General features: G+C 32.7%; 1 protein-coding gene across 1 annotated transcript in view; it reads right to left on the bottom strand.

Annotated features, from left to right (window-relative positions):
* Nucleotides 1–5,715, bottom strand: part of TNNI3K (TNNI3 interacting kinase) — a 307,803-nt gene extending 302,088 nt beyond the window's left edge. The window contains 2 exon segments of the mRNA NM_001204855.1: nucleotides 4,893–5,001; nucleotides 5,611–5,715. Of these exon segments, the coding sequence (NP_001191784.1) occupies nucleotides 4,893–5,001; nucleotides 5,611–5,650 (149 nt within the window). The 5' untranslated portion in view covers nucleotides 5,651–5,715.
* Between the last annotated feature and the right edge of the window lie 3,535 nt (nucleotides 5,716–9,250).

A 9,250-nucleotide genomic window follows, 5' to 3' on the forward strand; every position in this document is an offset into this window, starting at 1 on the left:
GATGAGTTCATGTCCTTTGTAGCGACATGGTTGAAGCTGGAAACCATAATTCTCAGCAAACTATCGCAAGGACAAAAAACCAAACACCGCATGTTCTCACTCATAGGTAGGAATTGAACACATGGACACAGGAAGGGGAACATCACACACTGGGGCCTGTTATGGGGTGGGGGGAAGGGGGAGGGATAGCATTAGGAGATATACCTAATGTTAAATGACGAGTTAATGGGTGCAGCACACCAACATGGCACATGTATACATATGTAACTAACCTGCACGTTGTGCACATGTACCCTAAAATGTAAAGTATAATTAAAAAAAAAAGAAAAAGAAAAATTATAACTTTTCTGGAATATGCTAATAGTTTTAAATTTTATATTATAGATTAAGCAGATACAAACTTGGCTTGACAATGAAATTAGAAAACATAGTCTTAAAATTTATTATGATAAAAACTATTGAAACAAAATAATTTAATTGAAAACGTTTTAAGTCACATGTGGAGAGCCATCACTTCCATAGTTTTTTCAAAAAGGTTGTATAATATTCATAACCAAGATTATGAATATGATACATTTTGAAATCAAATAGAGATGGATGCAATCCTAGGTAAATCATACAAATTGTTTAATCTAGTTCAAGCCAGTTTACTTTGATTAGCCTCATTTTCTCCAGGTATAACATGGCAATTGCAAAACTTACTTCAGAGGGTTGTTAACATAAACAATAATGATTAAGTGTTAACTAATATTTTTGAGGGTTTGCCATGTGTCAGACACTGTGCTAAAGCACTTTACATATACACCATTAGGATTATATAAGCTGATGCACAAAAAGATACGTAGAAGCATTTCTGGCATATGGTAAGCACTAAGTTATTAGTTTGTTTTACAAATAAGTACAAATATAAATAAGGCTAAATAAGGAAAAAAAGCTGCCTTTAGTGAACACATATACTAGTGGGGAGATAGACCTATAAATGGATAAAAACAACATCATGTAGTAAGTGCTGTTATGTTGATAAAGATTAGAGGCAGCACAGAGGAGGATATAATCAGACAATGGTACTCTAAAGTGCCCTTTCTGTCTTTCCTTCTCCTCCTGCCTTCTCTTTTTCTTCATTTCTTCCTGTCACCAATCCATTACCTAAACAAATGTCCAAAGTTATGAGTGAGTGCAACTTTATAGCAGAAGATGAAAGAACATTCCATTTCCATTTCCCCTCTTTCCCACATCAAGCTCCCATTCCAAAGCTGCTATAAATTGGCATAAGCAGGATAATTATTTAGCTATTTCTGTCTTACATTTAGCACTATATTGCTGTTTATTATATTGTGGGTAAAAGCTACGCCAGGAAGATTGTGTATTCGAGCTGATAGAGCAATGGTGTATTATGTGGTGAAAAATCTCTTATAATGAATGAAATTTGCGTCTATCGGGAATGCCATAAAGAAATTGGTTAGCAAATGAAAAACTGTGTTTACATCAGTGATCCTTTACCTTTGACGCTAGTTTAAATGTTCCTTTTTGGGCACTGTATACAGTCTTCTTGCTATCTAAATGTTTAGAGAAAGGCTGATGTCAGGCAACATAACAGTTGTTTATCATAGGAATGTTCTTTATAAGAAAAATAAATAAGGGTGAGTAATGAGATTCTAACATTTATTTAGCACCTATAATGCTCTAGATACTCATTTAAATGTCATTTCATACAGCGTTATGTTTGATCTTCCCAACTACCTTTAAAATTTTGTGAATGAGTGAGTAAGACAATTTATATTCTCAGCACACTATTCTTTTCTTTCTTTCATCCATCATTTTATTCCAAAGAAAAGAAAATCCTTAGAACTCTGCCCTGGAAGCAATTCACTTTTTTCTCCCAGATTATGCTCTCTACCTTGACGAAATCAGACAAAAGCAGATTATTCTGTTTTTGCTTGTTTGTTTTTGGTTCTCTTGACTATCTGTAGACCACACCAGTTGCTTACTTTCTGTTCCCATATTCCTCATCCCTTCACTAATATCACCTCAGGCAAAGAGTTCTCAGTGCAATTTGGATATCTTTCTAGAAGTATAGTTTTCAAACTTTAGAAGTATTATTTTTATTATGCATACTTTTATCTGGGGAGCTTGTTAAACATTTAAGTTATTGGAAGACATATCCAGAGATTCTGATTCATTTGATAAAGGGTGGAGTCATGGAATCGAAAATTTTAGCAAGTACTACAGTCTCCATCTCCATTAACATAAGAGGCCCCTAGTTCTTGCAGAAACATCATTCTAGACTCGATAATCCTCTCCTCAGCTTCCTTATCATCACATTCTGTAGCTTCTTTAATGTCATCAGCACCAGGCTATTGGTCTTTCTCTCCAAAAATGTCTCACCATTATCCTCAGTAAATTTGATAGCCATTTTGATGAGCCTTCTAATACTCTAGTCTCAAAATTCTTCAAATCCCTTTCAATCAAAATCATTAAAAGCTATATTTCAGATTTCGGCATTTTCCTAAATTGTGCTAATACTTTACATTTTTAATTTTGAAATCATCCTCTTCATAAAAACTTTCACTCTTTCTAACTTTTAATAAGCTATTTGTTACTCTCACTTTATCATAAAGTCTTCTATCCTTCAAACTGTCCTTATTTATCCAATCAATCATGATAATAGAAATTTCCAACTATTCAATGCTTACTATGTGTTGGGCTCTGTACTTAGTATTTAATTTACCTCATTTCGAAAATATCCTGTGAGGTAATTATTATTCACCTCATTTTATAGATGAAAATGAGGATTAAGGAGATTAAAAAACATATCCATGGATATACAGCTTATAAATAGAAGAAGCTGTATTTAAAACCATGTTTGTATGGCTCCAAAATTCTTACATTGATTCACATAGCTTTCTTACTCAAGTCAGATAATACGGTCAAGACATTATTTTTTCTCACTTTTCCTAAACTTTCTATGGTACTCATTCATTCTTGCCTACACACCTTTACTTAACTATGCTTTTTATCTATAATGATTCCAAAAATCAATGAATAAATCAGGACCTAAATTTTGTTTTTGTAAGCAGGGTATAGTAGGAAGAGCGCTATCTATGGAGTCAAGCAGACCTTGACACAAATCACATTCCAGAATTTACTGACCATATGACTTGACAACTCCCAATGCCTTGTCTCTAATACTTAGTTTATCATTCACCGGAGTTAATATTATTCGGCGCACATGAAATGACAACAATCTACATATGACTATAGATTAAATAATGTCTTGTATTTGATGTATCCAGAACAACACTTGAATATGAGCTGGCACTCAACAAATTCTGGACTGTAAGCTCCCTGACACAGATTCCTGCATCTCACCCCCAATGCTAATCCGAAAAAAGAAGGTCACATTTGTTGCATTTAGTAGAAACATAGGAAAAGTCCATTATAGCAGTTGTCAAGACAGCTTGTAGTTGTCGATGTGGTATGAGAAAGAACCTACATCTTAAATCCATTGTTAATCCTAATATTCAGGTTTGGATACATCTAGTTTAAGCTAGCCTTGACCTATGTGCTCAATACTTTCTAAATTAAAAAATAATACTAAATAACTGAGGCTTTGACCTTTAAAAGTTGAGGAAAATCTTTTCAATGTAATCATATTTCATTTAGCATATTTATTTAAGTCAATAAGAGCTGGATGTTTATGATTAAGTTCTATATTCATACTTTTCCAACAAAATAAATACATATTTATAATTCTACTATACTAACGTGCCAGTTATATTTCTACAGGAATTTCAAATGTAGTTCCATATCTCAACATGTGATACTACTTGCAAAAGTCAGATCAGTGGTATCTCATCACAAGTGTCAGTGTTGAGTTCATCATCCTGGGCCAAACTATAGAGAGAATCAACTATTTTTTGAACCATAAGTTGAACACTTGTGAAAGCCTTGTTACATCCATTGACAAATTTTGTATAAACTATATTATACATGGATGATTCTATTTGCCAGTTATGTGATATTTATATGTTTACTATATCTACAATTTTGTTGTAAAGATGTGTCATTTGGTCATTGCTTTACACTTGTTTTCTAAGTAAAATAGAGGGAGTTCTTTGCCATGAGTGCATTACGTAACACAGCTATAAATGAACATGGCTAATTGGCCTATATGGAACTTTTCCTTAGTCAGGCAGGTAACTTTCTTGACCCTCTAATGGACATCTAGTTTCTCAATGTCAGATTCAATTTAACCAGAAGGCTTTTTGTGTATATAAGGGTCTTGCTCTTCTTTTCTGAACATTTTGTGTCTTCCAAGGTTGTGACACTTAGATTATTTTTCTCTTGTTATCATGGAACAAAATCTACTGAAATCCTGAAGGCAATATTATATGTTGTTATATGATTGTTCAGGGGCAGAATGATACTCAGTTCCATTAAGGGATAGCCTTTCAATGTCAAGAGACCAGAGGGTTTGTTAAAATTGGACTTACCATCATAGTTCAAAGAGAACAATGTGGCCAATATGCGGCCACTATGTGGGAAGAAAAATCTTGCTTTTCATTGCTGGCATGGTTTACAAGAATGATCTAATTCCTGAGAAGATTACTGAGATCAACAATAGCTTGCATTCAAAGGCTAGCCCTTAGGTTTTTATTTTTAAACTCTAACGATGGCAGATTACAATTTATATTTTAAGGAGGTGAGACGTTATGTTTGCATTTTGAGAGCTATATGAGTGGTCAAAAAGAGATAATCTGACATCCTAAGGCTTAGAACATGACTGCCTATGTCTGAGGTTCTACGGGTTTAAAAAATATATAGACACTTTAAAAAATAAGGTGAATACTGAAGACACTTATACAAAGAAATAATAACTCTTACAACTTTACCCAAATATATTCCTTAGTTCTGTCAGTTCTTTTTCCTTGATCTTCAGGTCATCTTCTAATCTTTCTATTGTGATAACATATGATTCACTGACTTTTTTCTTCCATTCATCTAGTAAAGAAGAACAAATGAGATTGATTTATAGTTGTGTTTTGCAAAATGTAGACACAGATCATAACAGACAAGTAATCAAAACTGTTTTTTATTCTAGATTCTACAATACTTAATTTAAATTACTGATTGTGAGTTTAAAATGCAGATGTTTATATTTAAAATGCAATCATATTGAATTGTAGTAATTAAGAACTCATTTGATATTGGATAATATATTTACATAGAAAAATATATTTGACTTATTTCATTTGATTTTATTGCATTTTAATTATAGCAATCTCTAGTTGCAAGACGGTTTTTAGTTTTTAAATACTAGATACTTAAGATATAATTCTAAAATCTCTACATTCAGCAATATTCCAATTTTTTTCTGTAACATTATACCAAGGAACTAAAATAATATTTTTGTAAGAAATTTCTTGTTTCCTATAAAGATCTTCAGAAAAAAATAATTTGAGTTCAGATAGTTTTTCAAAGACTTTCACATAACATGCTGCCTTATCTTCCATATACAAATTGACACACATTCCAATGAGTTGTTAGTTATCAGTAACTATAATTGAACCATGTTACATTTAAGGAAATAAGAATAATTAGAATAATTACCAGTACAAGTTTGAGTTGGTCTAGATTTATAATTTCCCATTTATTATAAGTTTCTTCTTTTCTCCAGGGCAGTTCTTCAAGTTATAAGATTCCAAGTTCAAGTGCAGTGACAGTCCAGTTGAAAAATACTTTGATAGTCTGGCTAAAAATAAGCCCAACTGCCAAATGGAATGTCATGCAACAATGATAAAGAACAAAATCGTGTGTGCTTTCGAGGGTGAAATCATAAAGGGAACTAATCAGTCTGTTTAAAGAACTGTATCAAAAATAAATAGCAAATGTTTCAATAGGATTATTTGTTTCCATCAATTATCTACCTGTACATACTTTCATGGACCATTTATTTAACAGATAAATCTAGAAAATGATTCAGTTACATCTGAAGTTCACAAAAGAGCTGTTAAAACTACCTAGACCTTCTTTCAAGATCATTTTCTCCTAAGCCAAAATGATGGCAGTTGGTAAAGAGTGGTAATAGAATGTGTCTACATAAATAAATAAATAATAAAAACTCATTACCTCTAGCATATAACTAATAGAAATGAATGTAAGTTTGGCCTGTATAAGAGCTACATAATTATGTTTGTATGAAGAAATTCTCAACATAGACCAAGATTTATCTTATTGTGGATTATTCTGACCATAAGAATCATAGATCAGAATCTAAGACATTAAGTTCTACAAATAGCAATTCGTAAAATAATAAGTGACAAGAACAGTAAGATTAAGAATAAGAAGATTTAGCATTTGCTATGTGTCAGACCCTAGTCTAACTGCTTTACATATATTTCATTATTTAATCTCATACAATGCTGCTAGGTAGATATTATTCACAAATTATGGATGAGAAAACACAGAGTTACTAGTAAGTTGGAAGTCTGGAATCAATTCTGACCATGTGACTCTAACATCCAAGCTAGATATTATTGATTTGTCTTCCAGAATTTCTCTTTTATGCACTTCCATTTACTTTATGGGGACATTTCTCTTTGTATGCATATTGTATGCCTATTTCTACTGATATAAAGAACCCAGTCTATGATGGAGAATAAATGGGAAACCCAGAAAGAAAACATTCAATTTTTCACTATATATTTATTTCAGATAATCTTCTTATACCTAGAAAGTATAAATTTTAATCTTCAGATTCACATCCAGAGGATATAGCTTTAACTTAACAGATATGGATTTCATATTTTCTATAGTTAAATGTTCAAACAACTCTCTTTTTGAATAAATGCTTAGACAAAGTTAGGATTCACCACATCTTTTGCTCAGCAAAAGTAATCAAATTTCAGAGGTAAGGCTTCCAGACTGATAAGATATAGTTGGCGCGTCAGGTATCTGGCTTCATAGACACTTTTTGTCCTCACCTGGACATATTCTCCTTTTCCCTTCTTATCAGTACATGCCTACCACAGCTGTTGATACTTGCTATACTGCAGTGGCATCTGGTTACCTTGGTCTATACACTCGACATTCTCCTTGTTTGAAAACCAGACATCTTCAGTTCCACCAGCTTTCTTTAAGCACTTCTGCGACCCCCATTTTCTCAGTTTGAAAAGTCTTTGTTTTGTCCAGGGACCTTCCTGCTTAATCTCTTCTTCCTTCCTTATCTTGAAGACCATACTGGACAGCCTTCTTTAAAAGACTTGCAATCTCCCAGGGCTACACTTTGGGAAATAATGCACCAGCTCTTTCTCCTCTCAGAGTTTCTTAAAATAATCATGGTTTCTACACTCTGAATCCAGAAGGACAAAGATAGGAGCCTTCTAGAAGACAACTAAATATATTTTTCTTGATCTCTTTTCTTATTTCTAATATCTCAGATCTTCCATCCGTGTGTGTGTGTGTGTACATGTATGTTTTCTACATATGGAGGAAAAATTAGCTCTTACATCATCTTCCACTGTGTTTCTAATTTCCTGCTTGGGACACAAGTCTGATGTACTGCTTTTTAGAATTTTTCCTTTTGATTTTCAAGAATACTTTTATTCTCTTAAAAAGCCTAGGTTTTACAAATGAAAGCTTTGGCTTTCAAAGGTGTGATTTCTGCGATGAGTTTGAAAATCCAATCAGCAACTCAGTTGAATTCTCCCACATTCTAATGCAATACATTTTGCTGGAAAAAAAAAGAAAGGATAGCAATATAAGAAATGCAGAAAATTACTCAAAATATTACCCAAAATATTAACCATTATTGAACTATAACAGTTTCCTGGTTTGAAAGAAACAATATTTATCTATAAGCCCTTCTTAAGAATGTGGATCTAGGTAATGGTTTGAGGTACTAGAGTAATTTTTTCTGGGTACCTTCAGCCTGATGAAGAAATGCTGGAAATGTAAATGTCCCAGGATAATATCCTTGCATTCCTTTTCCAAAGAATGTTGGAAAGAAACAACATAGAATCAAAAAATATTTTCCCTAATACTCAGTACATTTCTGTAGAAAGTACTTCTTTCTAATAAAGAGTTGGCCACATACTCTAAGTTGAATCCCACTCTCCCCAGTCCTGAGACATCCAAAAGTGGAGAAAGCATGTTATACCATACATTATCAAAAACACAACTTGATTACAAAAGTAGTCTGCTTTCAAAGTTTAGTGAGGGTAGGCAACATGAGGAGCTTTGTTTAAAAAAATAGAAACCTGGGCTCCATCCCCAGAAATTCTGATTCAGTAGATCAAGAGTAGAGCCCAGGAATCTGAACTTTAACAAGTAACTGATGATTCTAATGTAGACGCTACTTGGAGCATCATTTAAGAAGCACTATTTTAAGGTTGCTTAAAGTGAGATGCCTACTTAACAGAAATTTTTTTACGTTTGAATTTCATGCAAGAGAACAGAGATAAGTAGAATAAAAACAAAAGAAAGATTACTTCAGATTATCAAAGAGTTCTATCCTGTGGTAATTCCTGGGGCAATACATGATTTGGCTATGCAAGTATAGTCTCGTATTTTAAAAGTGATTCACAAAAATTGAACCAACCAAGATATTCCTTCATAAGTGAATGGAGAAACAAAACTGTGGTATATCCAGAATACGGAAGATTATTCAGCAATGAAAAGGAAGGAGCCATGAAAAGTCATGGAAGAACTTTAAATGTATATCAGTAAGCGAAATAAGCCAGTCTGATAAAGCTACATACTGTATGATTTCAACTATATGACATTTTGGAAAAGGCAAAACTATAGAAACTGTAAAAAGATCAGTGGTTACAGGGGTAGAAGAGAGAGGAAGAGATGAGTAGGTGGAGCACAGGAAATCTTTAGAGTAGAGAAATATTCTGTATGATACTCTAATGGTGGATACATGACATTATCCATTTGGCAAAACTCACAGAACTACACAACACTAATGTAAACTATGGACTTTAGTTAAAAATCATGTATCAATATTGGTTCATTAATGTTAACAAATATACTATATAAGATGTTAATAAGAAAAATTGTGCGTGTGTAGGGGGAGTATATAGTAACTCCATACTTTCTGATCCTTTTTTTTTGTAAACTTAAAACAATTCTAACAAAATATTAATTTAAAAAATTATGAAAAAATATAAAACAAATTATGCAAAAAATAATAATTCCTTAAAAAGAGCATTTGAAGTATTCAAGAAAATTTAATAATTTATAAAGA

This window comes from Pongo abelii, chromosome 1 (genome assembly GCF_028885655.2).
Source record: "Pongo abelii isolate AG06213 chromosome 1, NHGRI_mPonAbe1-v2.0_pri, whole genome shotgun sequence".
Lineage (NCBI taxonomy): Eukaryota > Metazoa > Chordata > Mammalia > Primates > Hominidae > Pongo > Pongo abelii.